The sequence below is a fragment of the Postia placenta genome, assembly GCF_002117355.1.
Source record: "Postia placenta MAD-698-R-SB12 unplaced genomic scaffold POSPLAscaffold_5, whole genome shotgun sequence".
Lineage (NCBI taxonomy): Eukaryota > Fungi > Basidiomycota > Agaricomycetes > Polyporales > Adustoporiaceae > Rhodonia > Rhodonia placenta.
In genome coordinates, this window is record NW_020169836.1 from 321,007 (window position 1) to 342,705 (window position 21,699).

The 21,699-nt window shown below is 52.7% G+C and overlaps 5 protein-coding genes across 5 annotated transcripts; 1 reads left to right on the top strand and 4 right to left on the bottom strand.

The window, feature by feature from the left end:
* Window positions 1–309: 309 nt before the first annotated feature.
* On the bottom strand, window positions 310–1,490 carry POSPLADRAFT_1139878 (hypothetical protein; the record flags this gene model as incomplete). Its single annotated transcript, XM_024485093.1, has 5 exons — window positions 310–411; window positions 490–550; window positions 695–827; window positions 891–1,107; window positions 1,167–1,490. 5 exons carry the CDS (start codon window positions 1,488–1,490, stop codon window positions 310–312), a joined length of 837 nt encoding a protein of 278 aa, XP_024340015.1.
* A 570-nt stretch (window positions 1,491–2,060) lies between these two features.
* Window positions 2,061–2,667, bottom strand: POSPLADRAFT_1032917 (hypothetical protein; the record flags this gene model as incomplete). Its single annotated transcript, XM_024476895.1, has 2 exons — window positions 2,061–2,235; window positions 2,318–2,667. The coding sequence occupies 2 exons, from the start codon at window positions 2,665–2,667 to the stop codon at window positions 2,061–2,063; spliced, it is 525 nt and encodes a 174-aa protein (XP_024340016.1).
* Window positions 2,668–4,768: 2,101 nt separating this feature from the next.
* POSPLADRAFT_1140275 (hypothetical protein) lies at window positions 4,769–7,718 on the top strand (the record flags this gene model as incomplete). The annotated part of the gene is made up of 10 exons (XM_024485149.1): window positions 4,769–4,934; window positions 5,124–5,198; window positions 5,271–5,295; window positions 5,718–5,804; window positions 5,877–5,881; window positions 5,911–5,930; window positions 6,212–6,250; window positions 6,421–6,609; window positions 6,667–6,909; window positions 6,960–7,718. 10 exons carry the CDS (start codon window positions 4,769–4,771, stop codon window positions 7,716–7,718), a joined length of 1,608 nt encoding a protein of 535 aa, XP_024340017.1.
* Window positions 7,719–12,065: 4,347 nt separating this feature from the next.
* Window positions 12,066–16,985, bottom strand: POSPLADRAFT_1139930 (hypothetical protein; the record flags this gene model as incomplete). Its single annotated transcript, XM_024485101.1, has 9 exons — window positions 12,066–12,348; window positions 12,402–12,684; window positions 12,814–13,549; window positions 13,628–14,488; window positions 14,548–14,996; window positions 15,604–15,631; window positions 15,959–16,401; window positions 16,441–16,711; window positions 16,764–16,985. 9 exons carry the CDS (start codon window positions 16,983–16,985, stop codon window positions 12,066–12,068), a joined length of 3,576 nt encoding a protein of 1,191 aa, XP_024340018.1.
* Window positions 16,986–19,187: 2,202 nt separating this feature from the next.
* Window positions 19,188–21,418, bottom strand: POSPLADRAFT_1140363 (hypothetical protein; the record flags this gene model as incomplete). Its single annotated transcript, XM_024485161.1, has 5 exons — window positions 19,188–20,068; window positions 20,256–20,630; window positions 20,675–20,735; window positions 20,870–20,909; window positions 21,375–21,418. The coding sequence occupies 5 exons, from the start codon at window positions 21,416–21,418 to the stop codon at window positions 19,188–19,190; spliced, it is 1,401 nt and encodes a 466-aa protein (XP_024340019.1).
* Window positions 21,419–21,699: the final 281 nt, after the last annotated feature.

Consider the following 21,699-nt stretch of genomic DNA (forward strand, 5'->3'; position numbering starts at 1 on the left):
TGACCTATCGTTGGTCCCAAACACGTTATACACATATCAATGCTGTACTTAAATTTCACAGATAGTCAACGACACTGTATGTGCGTTGAGCGTGTCATTCCAACATTACGTGCCTAAGCTCGGCCTCGGTGACAGTCATGCCGGTGGCGTACTTAGATATCAAAAGACCGACATCTGCCGGACTATCCGGTGTCCAAACTATGCATGTTTGATTATCATTATCAGGGACTATCTGATTTGAATGTGTATGTGTTACGATTGCATATCTCCAAAACCCCGCCTTATAAGCGATTGAGGGAGTGGAAACGCTCAATAGCCGAATTCCTTGTCACCCGGGGCCTGTCCTGCTGCAACCGCGAGACTCTGAGCCAGCGCCTGTGTCATGGCTCCGGTGTCGGAAGTGACGTTGATCTGTGGAAATCCCAAAACGAATACGGCGTGTCAAATATACCGCATAAACGCATCGATATAAATGAGGGCTATACGCACCATGTCGAAGCCTTCCTGTGCTCGTTTGAATGATTGTGAACCTAACGTACAGAAAATCGCACTGAGGGGACAAGACGGGTGAGCGCGTCTTACGGAAGAAATCACGCCACTGGCCGGGCTTCGAGCCCACTGGGCTCGGTACTCAAGCTCAAAGCATTGAACGCTCGCAGGAGTCCGCATAGTGAATGAGAAAAACACCACTGACCATTTCTTTCCTTTCACACGCGATCTGCGTAAGATATCCTGGATCATCACCTCAACATCCGGGTGAGGGTCAGGTGACGGCGGGGGGTAACCATGTGCAAGGGAGAGATCGTAGGGCCCTATGAGGACACCATCTGTTATGCATAGTCAGCATATATCGATATTCGTTAAGCCCTCCAACAATCGATCGAGCATACCTAGGCCATCAACCGATAATATCTCATCGAGATTTACAAGGCCGTCACGCGTCTCGATTTGGATGAGTACAACAACACTGTCGTTAGCGGTGGCAAGATATTCGGTGGCTGAGATGCCCCAAACCGATTGAGTGAAAGGACTGCCGAACCCGCGAATCCCCTTCGGTGGGAAGCGAGCTGCTGCGACTACAGACGCTGCCTGCGCTGCAGTAGACACCTGCAGCCAACGTTGAGAACCAGCGTCCATCTTTACAAAGAGTTCGTGCAGCGACCCACCATAGGTACCAGAACACCTCGTGCACCCGCATCCAGAACATACTTGATCTGCCAGCTTGCACTCCCATCCGCACAAGGGCCTGTGGCGGGGATGCGGACAAGCACACTAGGAGCCGAGCTGCCCAGACCAGCGATGGCTTGTATAGATTCTGCAGCTCCGGGCTGGATTGACGTCATGCCATGCTCGCAGTCGATGATCACCCAGGATAGGTGGGGCGAGGCTTGTGCCACCACTCGAGCATTGAGGGAGCCGGGAAGGGTTATCCACACGCCGAAAGCTGGTTTTGTTGCTCGGAAAGCCTCTAAAAGACGATGTGATGCCATGGGGAAGATCGACAATGTCCCTAAGCATTATCAGAGTGGTATTTATCGCGTACGCCGATAGCATGTTTAGGCTCTCCGTCCCGTCCGCATTCGCCTTCTGTGCGATGTCAGCAGGTCTGTAGTTTCGGTCCAAGCGGTCCGTCAGGAACAGTAGCAGCAGGAAGGAAGACTCTGCCGATCACGCGAGTCTACACATCGTGCGCCACATCGTCGGCGAATGTTTAAACTGCCGAACTGTGAGACGAAACATACCCCTAATCTGAGGTTAGGTGTGGTGCCCCCGGTGATAGTTTCGAGTCTGATGTATGCTAAGGACAAGAATTACTGTGATCAATGGTTACAAGATGTGGTATATACGGAAAGCCCACGGGACTTCACAAAGCAGGTCCTTCACGTTGGGCTCATATTCGATCATGGGGGCGACAGCCATGCATTGGACAGACAAACACTAAGCACGAAAAACGTACAGGTGGTGTATACACAGTCCTTCTGAGTACGACAGGAGAGATATGTTCGTTCTGGACTTTCGATCAGTGTCAGACCTACGCACATAGCGAATTCACGACACCTTCAGTCATCAATCTCCACCCATTTCCCTTCATCATCCACTTTCACCTCGAATCGCCATTTCTGCCTGTCCATCCACTGGTCTTGCAGAAACCCGTCCCACCACTTGATGTGCACTTCCCCGTCGACGTCCAAGTGATATCCAGCAACCCGAGGATCCGGGCCTAGGTATTCGTGCCTACGTTGCGTTCATGTTCTTCGCTCGCATCCGAACAAGGGGCGCCCAAGTATATCCTCGACCAAAACTGATCATCACGTACCTTCTTGATACAACCCCGTCAGGCGTCACGAAATTAATCCATTCCGATTTGCGCGCCTCGTCGAGTTCTTCGAAGTAATGTCGGTGGACGAACTGGTTCAGGTCTTGTCCTTCACGCACTACCCGCACATCTTCACCGTCTCGTCCTAGGTATGTCCGTGGAAGATGGACGCGCGTCCGCGACAACAGTACTCGTTTGTCGAGCGGCCAGCGGTGGATCTGCCATGCGGATGCGCGACGAGTGGCGGTAATGGACTTCAAGGCATCTTTACGGGCCTTCTCATTGGCAGGCTTTGATTTCGGGCCTGGAGGAAGTAGTGATTCTTGAGGTTCTTGTTTTGCTATGGCCATTCCAGCTGGATATGCGAGTGCAGGCGCGGCTCGGTGCAGGAGAAAAACAAATTGGGTACCCGGCAACTGCCGAAAGGCGCCTACACAGATTGCCGTATTTAGCTGAGGTTAGTACTTGTCCGCCAGTGAGTAGACTGCTGCCCTTCGCATTGTACAGGTAGGTATACCGCCATCACATACATACCAAATATAGTGGAGACTTTGTAAACGTCTTAACTGCGCTTCGACCATGCACTGACTCACGGCGCGCGACCATTCGCTCTATGCGTCGTCAATGAATGATACAAAGATGAATTGAGGGTGCTGTAGGTATCTGGGAGAATGAACGACGATGAGCGATGGACGAGCTTTCCGCATTGGGGATTGATGTTCAATCATTGCAATCGCCATCAAGGCACGTCAGAGGCTCCGCAAGCGGCACAAGGGACACATGAAAAGCTTGTAGCTACCGCAACGCTAAACACACTCTACGCGATTGCGACGACCTTCAATCTGTATTTCCAGCACCACAGACAGCAAGTGCCTTGGCCGCAGTGGGGATTGTCCAATATCACGGCCTCCCTGGTGTCCTCGCCGCGGCTCCCGCATATGTCTCACGCTGCACAAACGTTGACTTGCTGTGGGGGATGCTGACGAACAGGCATAGACCTCCAAGCGAATACGGATAGGGGTATACTAGCAGGCAGCAACCGGCAGAGCAGGATGTTAGCTGTGTGTGCGCGTTGAGATGATGGAATCATGCAGACGTAGACGCGTGAGAAAATCAGCGACTGACTGACAAACTCAAAGAGCGGAGAATGGACGGTACGCCAATGGGACAGACGCTGAGTTTTCGGGCAGCCTAGCCACCCCTCTCCTTGCGAACGGGGATCGCAGTATGCTGCGACATCTACCAAGACATACCAGAGTCCGAGTCGTAATCGCTGGTCGTGCACCATCAGACGATCGATCAATGCTAGGTCACTACAGGAGCCGAATAAAAAAGGTGAACGCTTTGAGCAGCAACCAAGCAAGAGCCTCCTTAGGAAAGAAAAATGCGCTGCTAAGTAAACACAGGGATCTCAGCTAGACTCTGCCACTGGCGCACGATCTGACATCAGAGCAAGAGCTTCGCCACAGTAACGACCCGGAATTAACCGCAATGCTGTCGCCGATGACTGTTGACAATGAATGCACCTGGTTTATCACCACTAGCGCGAGGCAGTTTTATATAGAGCAGCTTGTCATCCAGGAGCACAGAGCCCCGATGTCCTTCATTGTCTCTCTGAGCGGCGCATTGGAGCCGCCCCTCAGCATTTACACAATGTAAACGATGCTTGGCCTCAGACCACTCGACGCAATGAGTGGCGATGCAGGGTGTGCAGTATATAAAACATGAGCTTCCCATCTGTATGTGCTACAAATCCCTAGCGGTACTCATAACCCACCTTGCTCAGAAGAGAAGCACAGGGCGAATCGCATGGATGTCGACGATATCTTCACTGTTAGTCATGATTCACCTTTCGCTGACACTCATCACTTAAGCCATTAGACAGTGCAGACAAAACAGTGGATATGAATTACCACCATTCCGCCCGCTGCGAGAGGACAGCCACATCGCCTACGGTAAGCTCCACCATATCTCTTCTTGGAGAGCTTGTCGTACACATCGTGCATTGAGCCATAAGCTCTCGGGACGATGTCCGAAACCCAGAGGTGACGATGTTGCTCCACCTTCACAATGCACTCTACGTGAGACGGTCTGCGGCGGACCAGAAGCCTCATTATCTGACCAGAGCAGACATTGCACTATCACATCCACTTCAGCTTCACTGTTACACAGGTTTGATACAATCCCTGGAAGAAGTTACCTATCCAATTCTATCGTGTCTGATGAGAATCTTCGACTCACTGACACCTCTTACTGCAGAAGGACGATCTCAATGACAGCGCCGAGTCTGTACCATGCTGCCCTGCTCAGCCATCGCAGTGGGAGTACTATTTCGACGATCACGACCATGATGAGACTAGTGTCGAGCCCCCAAGCGCCTGGATATCGAGAATCGATACTCGGAGGGATACAGGACATTCCTTCTGTATACTGACGACAATCTCCCCTTCTATGACGCGGGGCCAGGAGCCAGAGGCAGGGTTATACTATCCTGACCTTTATATCGGAGCTCAAAGATGGGAGAAGACATTCACCGGCTTCGATTGGCCAGATGAGGATGTTGACGACGACTTCAACAAGGAAGCGCTCGAGGAGAACGAGATCTCCAGTCTAAGTGGTCGGCGTTGATCCAGAACTTAGCCCGCGCGACGTTTCCCATAAATCTCAAGAATGTCCGCCTCGATGGCAGTGACACCGATCAAAATGCCAGCCACAATGAGCAGATCCTGACATTAGGGAAAGCACCATAATGCGCCCCACGACACTCGTTCTCCCTCGTGGACTAGGTATGGATGCCATCGTGCAGAACCTCTCTGTGGGGAGTTGCTGCAGATCGTGGGGACCCGCTGCCGCGCGGTTATATCTGGCGCCCGAACCTGTGGTGAGTGGCGTTATGCCATTTGGGGTTCCCGACGCATAAAGAACATAATTCAGTGACTTACACCTGGAATAGATGCCGGAGTTGTGGTAGAAGAAGCGTAAGCAAACCACGGGCTGAGAGATCAAAAGTGAGCGACCCCTGGGGGCAGGTCTCCACCCTCACGACCGGCGCCGACCTGGACTCGACTCACGGACCCAGCCGAGTCAGCCCACAGTGCGAATAAGAGCTCACGACCATGATGGGGACACTATACCGCGGCCGGAAAATCAGGGATACAACGCCTGCTGCTCTACCTCCTCCGCCACAAGCAACTCACGGATGCTGTAGGCTTCAGATATCCAAGATACGGCGTAGGCAGATTTTGCGGGAAAACCTCTATTCAAACGGCACATGGAGGACCCCCTCTCCGGTGAATTGCACCAGTTTCGGGCACAGCTCAAAACCCACGCCGACGATGCGAACACGAATTCGCATATAACAAAGCGCATGTGAGACCAATACCCTATACCTGATTGTCAGCGAGACCTACAATGCTGCAGAGCTGTCTACCCTCCGTAATATCTCTGGTCCCGCGTCGAAACACCAGCAGTTTGCACCACATCAAGGGTGAGTTCCGTTTGTCCATCCCCAAATTCTATCACTGACGTTGAGGGCGCGAATCGTTGGTGCTCCTGACAGCTCCAGTGTGTGAGCAGATTACGATAGCATTCAGCCACAGATCTGCATCGCGAAGTACGTACAGAGGCTCGAGCCGCGTGTTGGCCAGAGAAGGTTGTCACGCTGCATGAGGTGTTCAGGCAGGAGTGGCGCACAATGGAGTGAAGAGGTAATCCTGGGAAGGTGGCAACTGAACCCTTGTCACAGTCGATCTCACCCTTCCTAAGGACCGTCGTACTTTTCCACGTTCGAAGAGACGCTGAATGCAAGACGGTTCAGGAAACTCGTTTCCTCGCGTGGTCATAGGGTCACGCACCATGAACGGGCCTGCGACGCCTTCTTGCACCTGATGCCAGACCGTGGGATCTACTGAGCTCGAGAACGGCGGAAGACAGGTGTGTTCGCTCTGGACAACGTTGCATTGGTGTGAGAACTGTGGAGTGTCACCGTCCTCTGATCGCCGCACCGAGAACAAAGGCCTGTCGCTACATTTGCCACTCGATCGCATTTCATTTCGCATGCTTTCGACTGGTCCTGCTTCTCCGGTCTGCCTTTCGTCATTCAGAAGTGCATTGTTCGGAAGATCCGGAGGCTCACCTTCGCAAGGACAATGCGAACATGCCCGGTGTTCGACGTATCTATAGCTGGACCAGAGGCATCGCAGAAGTCATATATAAGCGGTTCCTTTCTTGCTCTTCAGACCATCTTCGCACTCAGCAGCGACTTACAGCTCCATAGACCAACCAATTTCTACGTGAGTCAGACAACCACATCGTGAGTTCCACCCTGACCTCAGTTATGTTTTCCACAGCCCACCCACTACATCGCCTCTGTTCCCTCCGCAATGGCCTCCGACCCGTTCTTGGAATTCTGCGACAAGCTCGAGGAAATGGCGTCCACGAGTACCGACCGGTGGTCATTCTCCTCGCCAACGCTAGTGGAGGTCGCAAAGGTCGACGAGCCTCTAAACGCAAAGGACTCGCCTGTTGTCCCTGATTTCCAAGCCATCATTCAGGAGAACGATTGGGACCTTCCACCTCTTAACTTGCAAGAGGTATGTTGTATCCCCGCCACTCTGTAAACCACATCTGACGTCCGACATAGCTTCTAGACGTTCCCAGCTTCGAAAGCGGGATTTCAGGGGTCGGTTCTACGGGGACCCCATCCAGATCCCCGGCGAGCAGCTCTCACATTGTAGAGCCCATATACCAGTCCACGTCATTCATCGAATACCCATGGCCAACGTATCCCGCCGCCGCACCCTACTTCAGCGTGCCTGACGTTTACCAGCGCCCCTACATCGAGGGGGCAATTGCTCCTAGCATGCCGATGTATTGGTATCCGATGGGATTCAACCACGGTCTCGCCATTCACGGGCCCCACGTTGCGCCTTACGGCGTAACCAACGCACCCATGTCTGGCCTACCGTACGTAGGGCAGACCACAGATTACATTGATTACACCAACAACGGCTACGGCTACACCGCTACCCCCGCTCCGGACACACGTCATCCTCGTTCCAAGAAGGCCCGCACCAGGTTCCGGCAACCCCACGTCGTCAGGAAGCCGAGGACTTGGACGCCCGTTGCACGGAATTATCAGTGCAGCGACTGCCATGCATGGTTCTCGCGCAGCGGTGTGCGCGACCGCCACATGACAACAGGCTGCACCAAGGGCAAGCAGCAGGAGTGGCAATGCCCGATCTGTCTCAAAATGTACTCACGCACCGACTCGCGCGGGAGGCATTGTCACAGCCAGCACGGAATGTCGTACACGGATGCAGTAGAGTGGGCCAAAGAAAGGCTGTCGGAGAGGGACGCGGGTGAGAACGAAGGCTCACCTGCACCGGCCGATGACCACTAGCCTCGCATCGTTTTATTCCTCTCCACTTTTTCTGCTGATTTCCTTTCTCTTTCGCAAATTCTTGCCTCCATTCACGTACGACTGCCTTGACCATTGTGCCTGCTCATCATGTGCCTATGTCTATAGCTTCTGTCTTCGTGGCCTATGCCACAATATATGATGTGTCTCTTCAGCAAGTGTGGACTGCGTGCTCACGCGTTTTCCGATAGCCTGACGCAGCAACCAATCACGAGTTTCCGAGACTGATAATGGGGCATGAATGAGCGGAACACAGAGACGCTTGGACCAGCGATGCGATGACGTTCTGCTCTGAGGAACAGGAAGAACTGATTGACAGCGAGGTGACCTTCTATTCAACAGAGATTTGAACGAGTGGCGCGGTGTATGCCCGAGCGACAGAATGGCATGTTCAACTGAAGGTGAGGATAGAGGTTCGAGTTGCAGCCTTTGTCCTTTGTCTCGTCTAACTTTGGAATCTTAGATGTAGCGTCTCGGCATCCCCCGGAGGTCGCTTTCGCCAACCGGTTATATTTCGGAGATATAAATGTGCACTCGTAAAACGCGACAGAATACAAACTTTATAGCGATAGCGATGCATATATTTCTTCCAGTGAATACGACGAGACCACATGTAATGTATCGTACGTAGTCGGGTGGAAAGTCTGGTCCGGTTGTAACGCTTCAATCACCCCGATCCCGGTATTTGCTGTACTCAGTCTCTAAATTCTGGGGTCGTCTACAGAAGGCATGGAGCAACTTATAATTGACAATCAGAAGGCGCCAAGCGTTACGAAATCCCACATCTGGGCAAACAGTGTCAAACTCATCAAGCCTTCGTATTAAATGAGATAGTTACTTTACACTGGTATAGTTCGTATATTTCTGTGCGTACGAATGACAAAATTAAATAGAGGCTTAGCACCAAGCGGGGCTATATTGTATCTCAGATTGTGGCGCTTGGAGAATAGAGACAGTAACGCGTCGCGAACTCCCGCCTGGTCAGGTTGTAGGGCGGTGGGTCCAGATTATAGATCGAAGAGACGGCATAATGGTTTGCGATCGAGTAGTCCTGCGAGCCATTTCGAAAGGATGCTTAATAGGCGTGTAAGGGATGAGCGTGTTCTCCAATAGTACTATGTTGATAGAAGAATCTGCTCATACGTATCGAAGAGCGATGAGTTCTGATGACTGAGCCGCGTCGAGTCAGTATAAGAAATGCTGGCGAGCGGAGCGAATACTCACTTAGTCAGATTAGTAAGACAGCCGGAAGCTAGTATTCTAGAGCACTGTACGGGCGAGCGGGGTAGTGACGTTCTTTCGACCGTTGCGGTATCACAAGTAGCCATGAGAAAGCGATGGGGATAGTTGTGGTGTGCGACTTGAAGTCTAGTTTGTTATGTAGGGAACCCGTTCGAGATATGTCCAGAGGCTGGGGTCGTTCGCGACGAGTCAGAATAATGTCGGGCGACGCAGAGGTAGCACTCACAGAATGTGTTCACGCGCTAGTAACGAACCTAGCCCGCGAACGATAGAGTGTTGGATAGATGTAGACTCGATGAATAGATAAAGCACTGTCTTTGATAAGAAGGATGCGATTGTGCAGTCGTAAGGAGATAGAGCACTGAGGTAGTGCATATGTCTGCGATGTCGAGCAACCGAGCAAGGGTAGGAGATCCTGGAGCAGATAGTGGTGTGACAAGCACTGGGGTGATAGAACAGAATGTATGGCCATGTCGAAGACTAGGAGAGACGACGAAGTGAGCCTCGAATGTGAGACTGTGACGGGCGGGGTTGCCGCAGTCCAGATAGATAGACGGTTGGATGCGCTAGTTGTAGTGCGACGACAATCCGGATAGCCATGCTCCAGTCGAGGAGTAGAAGTCTTGTGGCGATCAAGCACTGATATAGCGAGGCCGAACGTGAGGCGGGGATTCATATGTTGCGTCAGACATTGGCGACTAACAGGCGAGGCGTCGTCCGAACGAGTATTAGTGGAATGTAAGAGGCCGGAATAGTCATGTTAGCGTAGGAGATATGTGGAAGTACACCGAATCATGAGGGTGGCTAGTGAGTAATGACGCTAACCGAGGGAGACACAGACGAGACAATGAGTTGATATCGAAGGCATATCTAGAATGATCCCAGTGAGCCCGACGGCCATGAGCTAACAGGTCAAAAGCACTCACAGCATCCCCTGTACGACGACAGAAAACGTCCGAGTGCATGGAAGCCTAGTATGAGCAGCAGAAGTAATATTGCAAGGGGAGATTGTTGCCGAGAGTGGATAGGGTGTGTTGGAGGAGTGTGAACAGCAACAGAATGGCCGCGAGATGGATCGTAGAGCGTAGAAAGGGCGAAGGACCTCAGTCTGTGTGAAGTTTTGAAGACCGGAAGGATGGTTACGATGCGAGAATGAAAGGCAGAGAACAATTATCACAGCAAGCAGTCGGCGAAGAGAGCAGGAGAGAGCATTAAGACGGAACCGAGAAGGCGATATTTGGTCAGAAACAAAGACGCGGATAGCTCCAGATGGCGACGGATTCAGAGTTTGAAGACATTCTTTGTCCTGAGGTGAGAAATTTGAGGCGCATTTACGCTTGGGAGTATAACCACAACTCGCGACAGAGTAGCTTAGAATAGCACTAGTGGTGAACAGTCGCGAGGAACTACCAAATGAGCAGAACTGCTTTGAGGTTGCGGCGAGAAGGCAATGATGAGCTGAGAATAGAGAGGAAGTATCCGAGAGGAAGACGTGACCACAAGGTAACACCCAGTATGCAACAATAGCCAGACTAATAACGTGGAGCTGCGAAAGTGGCACTGCGCCCAGATAAAGGATAGTGGAGTACGCCATAGGAAGGGCAAGTAGTCATGAGGCTGTAGTGTAATTTGAGTGATCTTCGCGTGAGGTATGGATGACGCGACCGGCGCGACCGAGATCCAAAGCGCACAGAAATTGTAACATTATTGTCGTGAACGAATCGTCAGAGTCAGCCCATTGAAATGTTTTCAGACTGAAGTTACACGTCGAGTCCAGGAGAGGTTGTTCGCACTCATGTCCAAGGACTAGAGAATACGGCGGCATACGAAGAACGGTACGCCAGGAAAATCCGATGACCAGTCCAGAGTGAGCAGACGAAGGCCAGGGGTATTGACGAGGAGCTGATGCCGTCAGAGAGGAAACAAGACGGATTTGTCAGCGGGCGGTGACGAGCTAGAACGCTGGTAGTGACACCGGTCGCCGGAAAGTAGGAAGCCGCGAGAAGTCTGCACGATGCTATCGAACCCATGAGACGACGTGATGATAGTTTACAGTGACAACTCACCGACGGGAGAAATGGCCCTGACAGAACGAGACTGTTTACGTCCGAGATACGGATGGACAGGCATCTTGTATAACGCGACAGCCACAGAGGATGCGAACGGAGACAGTTCCTAGACCAATACGGAAGATGGTCAGTGACTTCTGTTCTTCGCGAGGACACGCGTGGTGCGCGTCAAGCTGGATAGACTTTGAGATCCAGCAGTGTGAGACGAGTAACAGACGTAACGACACTTGAATGTTCGATCGACCCAAGAAGTCGGGCGCTACCGATGTCAGCACCGACCGAGCGGACGAGGCCGATGTCGACGCTTGAGTGAGCCAGATCGTGACTAGAGCCAGAGGATGCGGCCGCTCCAAGGTAGTTTGTGCATATCCAACGACAATAGAGGCAAATCCAGAAACGAAGCGAAACGAGATGACGAGAAACCGAGACAGTCAATTTGCAGGATTTTGTCTTTTCTTCTGTTTTTGTCGCGTTTCTTCATTATCTTCTTTTTTTGTGTTTTGTGTATGTTCGTGAGCCAGAGAGAGTGAGTCAGACTAAGCCTAAGATACGATTCGCCTCTTGTCGCCGCCAGCTCATGTTGTTTCGTAGTCTTCGAAATTGTTGTGTAGCGATCCAGTAGTGAGAAAAGGTCGGCCAGTGCGCGAGAAGACCAAGGCATAAACCCAGAAAAGACTATTCTGACAAATCGATGTCGATGCCGAGATGTTCATGAGACCGAGTCGAGAATATGAGATGAAGCCCAGGATGAGTTATCGAGACGATTCCAAGCCATAGAAAGATCCAAGCTCGAGGAAATAAAAGTAGAGGAATCCGAGACTCGTGCAGGCGAGAGAGAAGACCATGGCGGGAGCCAAGAAAAGACGCTTGTGAAAGATTGAGGCCGAGAATACGAGAAACGGAGCCCAGAATGAGAAAACCAAGACAGGCGTAGATGGATCCGAGTCTTGACGCATTGTAGATTCATGTTGAGGTAGATCACTAGAAATTGTGTCTGGAGTTCACGCCAAAAACAGTCTCAGACCAGCGCATTGAAGAGGTCGCACAGATCGTCTAGCGCCGAGCCGCCTGTCGACGATGCCACGGGAGCGTCCGTCGAGAGCCCAAACGATGCAAACGCACCCAGCAGGTCGTCCGCACAATCCGTCGCCTCTTGAGTACCGGTGCGCCCATGGGGCGACGTCGTCAACGACAGACTCGACGACATGCGACATAGCACGTCAACGTCGAGGTCGTCGTCGGTGCTCTCCTTGATCGTGGTGATCGGCGTCATCTTCTCGCGCCGTCCGGTCTTTGGATTCCTGTCCGTCACAGCGTGAGCACGAGAGTGTGAACACACGATATCGACACGTACACAGCTGATAGCCGGAATCGTCCACAGCCTCCCTTGGGTTCCGCGCTCTCCGCGTCCTGTCGTGCAAGCTTCCGCGATATCTTCTTGTATCGCTTGCGTGTGTCCTTCCGCGCCTTCTGCTCTGCCGCACTCTTGTTGCGCACCGCCCTGAACGCGTCGTTATCCAGTAGCCCACTCGACAAACTAGACGTGCACTTGCGCGCCGGCTGGGCGACAGTCTTCTTGGCCTTGCTGATGCCGCCGCCATACACCTTGCCGCTTCTCGTCGCTCTAGAGAATGAACCTGCCATCAAGCATGCGATAGTCAGTGGCGTACATCACACAGCATAACCGGTTGCGCTCGTACCCATGTTCGGAGTGAAATCATCGTCAGAGAAATCGTCTTGAAAAGCACTGAACAGTCCTGAATTACCTGCGTTCGTCGTCTTCTCTGCGTCTTCAGTGGTGTTCGTAGGGAGTGTCGAGTATAGCGATTGCATGTCGAACGTCGGCCCAGCGGTCTGAACTGGGCCCTCGAGGAGACGGTCGGGCAGCTCGGGGTGGGGAGCAATGACATCCAAAAGGGTCTGCAGGCTGATAACAGGCGCGGACGAGGTGGGCGGGATGGAGACGTGCTCCAGTCCAGCGACGACAACCTGCTCGCCGAGATCCGACCCAGACACCACGACCTCCGGGAGTGGCATTGCAGGAAGCCTACTCTGCTTCTCCGTCTTCGGCGACGAAGATGCAATAGCGTCCTCCACGAACGTCGTGTCCCAATCCTGATCAGACGTCGCGTTGTGGTCTTCGTCAAGTGCGCCACCAACGAGTGTGATGTCCCCCACAGATGCGTCCTCCTGGTCGAGGTGAGCGACAGTGCACTCCTGCACAAACCCAAAGTGGTCTAGCACTGCATCGATGTCTTGCTCGATGTTGCCGCCTCCATCTTCTGCTGCGATCAGTGCTGCTGCGACCGCACCGAAGACCGCGTCCACAGACACCAGCTGGACACCCATCTTGATGTTTTCCTCCACCATCACAGGCTGCTCCTGGTGCCCCATCTCGATGTCTTCTTCAGGCTGCGCCATATCAATCGCTGCGGAGATCAACGCGACCGGGCCTCCAGCTGGCCCTGCATTGGTAGATGGGTTGGCCGCAATCTGAGTAGACTTGAACGCAAACAGTCTGTCGTCAGACCCTGCTTGCACATAAAAGCGTCACCGCCTTACCTCGTTCGCGTCACATACCATCTCGATCTGAGCAAGCAGTGCCTGCGGAGCTGCCACGCTCTCAAAGCCGTCCATCTCCATCTCCACAGCCTCTTCCTCTGCATGCAGCATATCGCTGTCCTCGTCAACAGGAGCTGGGTCTGTAGAACATACAACGGGAGACGCCATCTCGACCAGCACGTCGTCAGTGGTGTACACGTCCTCCATCGCCTCCTCTGCGCTGGACGAGGCCTCGGCGTGGATAGTATCCATATCCACAACGAAAGTGTCGTACGTGTCGCGAGTCGGCTCTGGTGAGAGTATCTCCGCATCGACGGCCATGACTGTAGCCTCTGTAATCTGGCCTTCCGTTGCAGGCACCTCTTGCGCCTCTGTCACCGTGAAGACGTGCGAAGGCATGTTCAGAGCTGCGACGAGTTCAGCTGGCATCCCTGGACACGAGCCAAAGTCAAAGGCAAAATCCTCCAATCGCAGGCCCCGTTCGTGCGGCTCCCCTTCTACGGCCATCGCTGCTTGCACAGGTTCGACCTCGACCACAGAAGCAGCGGTGGAGTGCTCAAGTGATGTACCGACCGGTGCGACGGGGTGCTCAATCTCGTCGGCAGGGAAGGCCGGGGCGACGTCCACCGGGACACGCTCTTCGTTGTGCTGAGGAACCATCGACTGGTGCTCGACTTCTGCTGCTGTGACGGACCGCATGGCCTTGGATGCAGACTTGGGCTTCACGCGAACACCCTTCAACTTGGTCACAGAGCTCTTTGGCACTCGCTTCATATCGCCCTCCACCAGCCCGAGCAGCTTCCGCCATCCTCGCCGACTGCGACTAGCTCCAGACGCAGAGTGCTTGACCTTGACACTGCATCCTTGCACAGGTACCACCTTTACCGTCGTCGAGCTCTTCAGTGTGCAAGAACCATAGAAGGCCCTCTCAGACTCACCGATCCCGTTCCCTCGCGTTCATCCGTCTGCTCTGACTCTTGCTCATCCCAGGCGCACCTCCGCCACGCCTGTTCATCGTACTGGTGCTCCTCTTGCCTTCCAATCTCGTGTCGCGTCTTCCTCCGCAGTGCCTTGTGCCGCCCATTCATAGTCGACAGTGTCCGGACGACCTCGACCTCCAACCTCCGTGTCCCTGCAGGTGTCCGCGGAGGGAGAGCGTCTGCCTCACTGGCCGCAGCCGCCGCTTTCGCAGCCCCGCGCAGTGCGAGGAACGGATACAGTGGCTCATCCTCGGCCTCCTTCCTCTGAGCCCGCGGCCTCTCGATTCTCAATTCCCCATGGGCTGCCTGGCGACGGAGTTGAATGACCAGCGGAGCAACCGACTTGCCCTTGCCGCGCGCTCTATTACGGATCCCGCTGCCGGGACCCATGTTGTATGTCGAAGAGACTATAGGAAGATTAAAGTAGCAATAATTAGGAGAATTAGGAGATGCAGGCGTTGAATAGTGATAGATGAAAGAGAGTGGGTCTGGTATTTCGACTTGGGCGTAACGCGTGACCGTTCAACAACGCGTCGACACGTGTCACGTGATCGCGTCGAACGACGCGTCGCAACCAGCGTCCTGACAGCCGATCCGACTTAGCGTATATCAACACATACAAAGACGCGATCTCCGTGCATCATCTAATTAATCAAGTTGCTGGAGGTGTAATGCTTTGTGAAGGCGGTGAAGCAGCTCAGAAGGTACCGAGTCCTACTCGAGACTTCCAATAGAGCAGGAGCCCTAAACAACTACTAGTACGTTCGCCGCTCCACAACCACGACTCCGGCCTTACGACGCAATAGATTGATAACTTGGATCCTGTAGCACCGAGTGGGCTGGCGGAATTATAGTACCCGTTTGTGCATCAAAACCCGGCGTATTAGTACCGTGTATGTAGCTCAGTCTGAGATTACGGCAAATGCCGGTGACTCATCCCACTCTTCACCGTCATCACTGGGACCAATGCCATGCTATGTAGCTCTTTCCTCTTGACGATCGGGCCACGCCTACCAGTAGCAATCCAAGGAATGACGATGGCCTGTCACACACGTATGCGATGCGGCATCGTGTCTTGATCAAGATTCATCATTACTGGTCATAAGCGGACAATAGTCGTTTGTGAGCACACGAGTAGTTGGTAAGCATGCAACTCACATTATCTCACCCAAAAATCCAAAATCACAGCGCATATGCACTCATAGTTATATAGGCGTCGAATCATAAATACAAAGCAATCACAAATACGACCAGGAGAGTACTACGTCAATATGAAGACAGGATATGCGAAGGGCAAGGCGAGAGGGAGAGAGCACGACTACCCGGGAAAAGTGAGCGATCAGTCGGTGAGATACTTGCTAGCAGCAACATGTGCGACGACCGCTTTCGCGTCCGCCTCGGGCATGTGGTGCTGCCTTTTGAGATGCCGGCCCAGTGCGTCGCTCCTGACCATTGACTTGTCACACAAGGTGCACTGCCATCGTGACCGGTCGAGATGTGATGTCCGTATGTGCCGGTTCAAGGACGCTTGGTGTGCGTAGTCTTCCGACCCTGTGTCTTTGTCGCGATCGCACATTTCGCATCGGAGCGTCCCCTTCGACGTCGCTTGGGGCCGCGTTGCCTTAACGGCAGGTGCTCGGGGCCGCCGTGGTGTTTTCCTTGCCTTCCTTCCTCTCGCAGGTGCGCGTGGCTGCGCGAGTCGGTAAGCAGGGGCCGTGGATTCGGCAAGGAGAGATACCCCAACGTGTCCCTCCGATTCTGTGGCGTCCTCGCTGATGCTGTTGATGTGTTGAGTGTTGCAGACTTCCTGCCCTACATACTGTAGGTCAGGGGTCTGTGCGCTTGACACACCCGTAGATGTGAAGCGCGAGGGTTCCTCATCGCAATCGTTTATCCCAGAGCCCGAGGCTATCATCTCCAGGATGGATAGGTCGATGTGGGCGAAAGGATCAGGACCCAAGGTGGTACAAGCCCCCTCATTGATGGTGGGGCTTGTCTTTACATAAGACTGAGAGTGGGCGGGCCACGAAAACATCTCTATCGTTGGCATATTGTGGGGTGTCTGTACAGAGTGTGATCCGCACGCCGCCTCCACAGGAGCAATGCCATTGGATGAGAGATCCTGGGAGGTGCTCGTCAGTTTTTAAGTGGCAACGCTTATGCAATGAACTCACCTCGTGTACAGATCTCTGTCGTACCTCAGGCTCGAAGCTGTCCATAGACTTGGCAAGGCCATGACCGTTGTATGAAGCACTGCCGGTTGCCTGCTGACGATACGCAACGTTCTCGAGGACGAAGTGCGGGTAGATCCTTTTGTCTGTCTCCGCGTTGGATAACAATAAGTAGTTGGTCGCTGTGTCGCCAGGCATCGGGGCGTAGAAATATGGAGATGACATAGCGTGATCTACAAGTTGCGATACAATTGGTGATACTGTCAACTTTGTGGTTAGCTCTCGGAGCTCGGTGCGGGCTAGTCGAGATAGAGCTCACCTAAGCAGGAGCGACAGCTCGCAGGCTTTGTTGGGATGCGATGAGAGAGTTGTTAGTGAGGGATGGAGTCGGGCAGGATGCAATTTATATTGAAGACTACGGTGCGTCCTCGGCGCTCATGCGAAGTCTCCGTCCTTTGTTCTGAAAACCTTCACACCCAGTCCTGAATGACACCGGAGTGTACAACGTGCAATCGTTCATTTCCGCTCTTCGATGTGAGTTCCGGACCCTCAGAGAGAATGTAAGCATCGAAGCTGATGGCGAGAGGCGTTGATCGCAGACGCGGTTGGAACCGTTGCCTAACGATCGAACAAGGTGGACATAATAGGCCACGATGTGCCTTTGTTCTCATTGGGCCGATTGGACGGCTGGACACTCTCGTCACTCGCACGCGCCTTCGCTTATGCGCATCTCATCGCATTGTAAATATGGCTTTAGGAAGCTCATGAGCCCTGTTCCCTGAGGATGCTCTGACATACTTGGCCAGATTAATATCATTTGATATTGATTCATTTGTGCTAGCACACAATTTATGAGGAGCATTTCAAGGCAGGTTCAAGTATCGTGTCGTAGCAGATATTGAAGTCAATATATATAATCCCATGCGGCTGGTGGTAGGATGTCGGGGACACGTTGGGTCGTGGAGCTCGTTCAGGTGTCGGCCACAAGGCACAATGGAGACACGGATGCGGAAGCCCAAGCACCTGAGCCCTAAGTCGCTCATTTCAGGTTCCTCAACCGCTGTAGGAAGGCCGTCCCAGCCGTATTTGCCACAGCACTTGCCATCGTCTTCTCTCCTTCTCTTGTCGACACATGGCTTTTGTGAATCTCGTCAAATAACCTGTTACGCGGCTCACTCATGCGACGTCTCTTGGGTGAGACTCATTGAAACCCCGGGTCTTCGTCCAAACAAGTCATATCAACATTGGTTTATCCAGTCTTATAATCGTTTGAGGACATCAACGTTACATACCAGCCAGTCGGCCGTAGGTCCAACCCAACTCAGACGCTGCACACGAATCCTCAGTTCGCGACACGTTCTCTGTTCATCACCCATGTCTCAGAACGCCGCTTCGACCTTCCTCTACCGCCATACGTTGGCTAGTAATTATGTGAGATGCGTCACCGCGTGCTCAGAAACTCCAGATGAGCAATCGATGCAGCTGAGGCCCACAATCTATTCATGTATCGTGATCCTTGTTACGCAATGAATATGGTAGACGTCCAGCATTTCCCGGAGATCGAGTATGACGAGATGCTCAACGGTTTGCCGAATATGCCTGAACGGGCTAAGAAACTTGCGCTCTTCTGGACGTGAGCAACAGTGACCTTTGCGGGGGTCTCAGCAGTGCGAAGTTCCCGGGCACCCGTACAGAGATTTTGGTGATAGCAATGTCCTGGACGGGCGAGCTTGGTATTGACATCAGGCCGAGGAGGCGAGATCCTTGGTGAGCTTATGAGCACGTTTAACAAGCGGGCATGGTGACCAAAGAGCCGGTTTCATTGGGGATCGGGACATGTCCGAGCAGGGTACAGCGCCAGATTGCGAGACTCCCTTGAGGTATAGAAGGCGACAAAGGGCTTCGGGGTCTCTAAGCAACAATCGCGCTTGCAGGTGCGATGGAGGAAGGCGCGTCGCAGTTGAGTGCTCGAGAATATAGCGTAGGACTGCCTCTCTGCTAGTGTCGCATGTAGAGCATAGCGCCGACTCAGCTTTGCCTAGGTGAGAAAGGGGCGCGTGTCCTGAGCGCAGTTCACGACGTTGTCAGTCCTTTTCCTCTAGAAGTTCAGGCGAGCTTGAATGACTGATCAAATAGGAGAGGAAGGTCGATGTGGCTGATTGTGACATAGTGAGGAGATGATTTCCGACGTGTGAATGTATCCTTATGTCCGGATGGCCACTGTGCGAGGCTGCTCAAGAGCGCGGGTTCGCATCCATGGATCTGATTTGCCTGCTGAATATAGCCGTCGTCAGACGACCGATTACTTCACCACGAATACCGCCAACACTTGCGTCAATGGAATTCTGGTTCAGCGCGGCGCTGGTCGCCTGCCATCAGCGCTCTAAACCCAACAATTCCTTGTCCAATGGCTCAGCGTAGCCAGCTCTAGGCTTCGGATGGAGTATCCGCTTCGTCTTCTGTAGGTCCTTTTAGTGTCGACTTGAGCTCGTTCTTGACTGCAAGCCACCGATTGAATTGCTCATAGTTGCCGGAGATATTCATGTCAATCTTAAGATTAGGAAGAATTTTTCCCAACAGCGTTGCGACCTCGGAGACATGTTCGTCGATGAGTACCCATTTCAGGTCGAGACGTTCAAGAGCGCGATTCTGTGGAGTACGTGGTGACAGGAGGTGGATATTGGCACCGTCTGCGCGAAACGGTATGTCCAAATGAATCAGGCGTGGACAATTGGTGGTAAATGATTGCAAAGAACGCAAGGTCGCCGTTATCTCGTCTTTGTTCCAAAGCTTGCATTGAGGTGAGATGCTCAATGTCTCTATCTGTGGCCACGCTGCTGACATTTCCTCCGCTATGTCGTCGTCGAGATCAACCTCCAGCTGTGCCTGTAATATGATTGTCTGTACTTTGCGGAAAGCAAGAAGTTTGCGCAGGTGGTCGCGCCGCAGAGTACCACCACAAGACGAGATAGTGTTGCTGCGCCATTGATCTTCCCAGGGACTTGTCTCCATAGATAGACACTGGAGTCGCGAAGGCGAGAACAGATCCTGTAGAGCGTTGATGAATGCATCGACCTCAGATGCAGATGGGAACGAGGAGCAGTCAATGCTGAATGTCTCCACTTGTGGAAACATAAATTTGCCATTCGCTAGATCATTGAACGCTGTCAGGTCTTGTGTCCGGATGTCTAATTTTCGGAGTGTCACGAAGCGTGCTTGACCTCTAGATTTGAGAGACATTGATGTCCAGGAGTCGACAGTGTCGCGAGTCAGAAGTACGCATAGTTCTTTCAGAGCGGACGAACAGCCTAAATGAGCCAGTGCAGTCCCGTGCAGAGGAATGTTGCCACAACGAAGTACCTGGAACTGTGCAAGTCGGCAGGCCAGCGAGGAGGACCATTCTATGGTTGAAGGGTGAGGTCTGTCATTTCCCCATGTAGTGACATCGATATCCATCTCAGTGATTTGCGGGCATTCTGCGCCAATCCTCCTCACGAAAGTGGAGAGTTCTGAGACTTTGTGGGACATGCGAAGGAAGGATGGAGAAGTCTATGACGATCTTCTTGAATTTAGGACTGATGTATAGACCCGCACAAGCCCAAAAGCCCTTGTATCCAGCGTGAGGGCCTTGAAAACGAGTAGATAGGGTGTGTGGCCAGTCCAAGGTATGAAGAGCCGGGAATAGGAGAGGCTGAGGAGAACATTGCGTCATGATTTTCGTAGGTCCTGTATGAAGGACATCGGATTCGTAGCGGGGACTGCCTTTGCCGCCCCGCCTGAAGCCGATGATCTTCACGAGCGGCGCATATCTTTCAATGACTTTGAAGTCCTCAGCAACGAGGTCACGCTCCAGCTTCTGGTGGACAGGGGCTATGTCAGTATTACTCATTGGCTGACAGAAGCAGAGCACGCACATAGATACGGCTTGAGGTCCATGTGTCGACATCGAACGTCCATGCGTCGGAGGGCAACAACCTGAATATTGGTATGAGGTTTTTGAGGCGCCCTCATAGGATTTCAATAGCAGGTGCGCGGAGCGCACGACATGTCCGAGCGAGTATCGCAAGCCATTTAACGTCTGCCTCTCGGACAAAGAGGCAAATATTTACCATGATCTCCGCGACCACGAGTGCTCGGTGCGTTGATGACCTGGGGAATATGAATAAATCAGTCGATCCAGATGCAGTCATTTTTGCGAGGTAGGAGAAATGTGTCAAAGAGGGAGAGAAGGGGAGAGCGCGAGAAGGGAGGAGTGAGGGAAGGAGAGGGAAGGAGAGGGAAGGAGAGGGAAGGAGAGACGAGCGTTATGTCTGTGACGAAGAGTTCCCACGGTGTTTGATGAAAATTGTGGCGAAGGCCTGTAATGCACTCACAAAGCATTGCAGACAGTTATCTTTGACGATGTTACTCGTTCTACGGCGGGCTTCGGAACTATTCCATCTGTGAGGGCATGAGCCTAGTACTTTAGCGAATGCATGCAAGGTTTGTATCATGGACAGTGTGTACATTTACGCTCTGCCCCTACACAATAGATACGTGGATTATACTCGTGGTGCTTTATCTGGAATGTGATGAGGAAATGCTCCAGCGACAATCTAGTAACACAGTCCTCACCATGATGGCCATGTTCTGTATTTGCACTCATACGTCGTACACATTCTGGAGGCTGCGCTGCAGACACCAATCCCTCTCAAAATACAAGCAAACAGACACTGTCCTGCGCTCCTGGAGAGTAGGTCAGGATAGCAATTGGACAAGTCTCGTTAGTGGAGTGGATAATATCACACATCAGTAGCGTGAGGGGCAACCGATCCTGTGGCACTCGCGAGGCTTCCGTGAGGCTGAGCCCTGGAGCAGTTCATAGTCAATAACGTCCCCAAAAGTATCGCTGACGCCGAAAAATAACATTGCGACATTGCTGTTGGATAAGATGCAACGC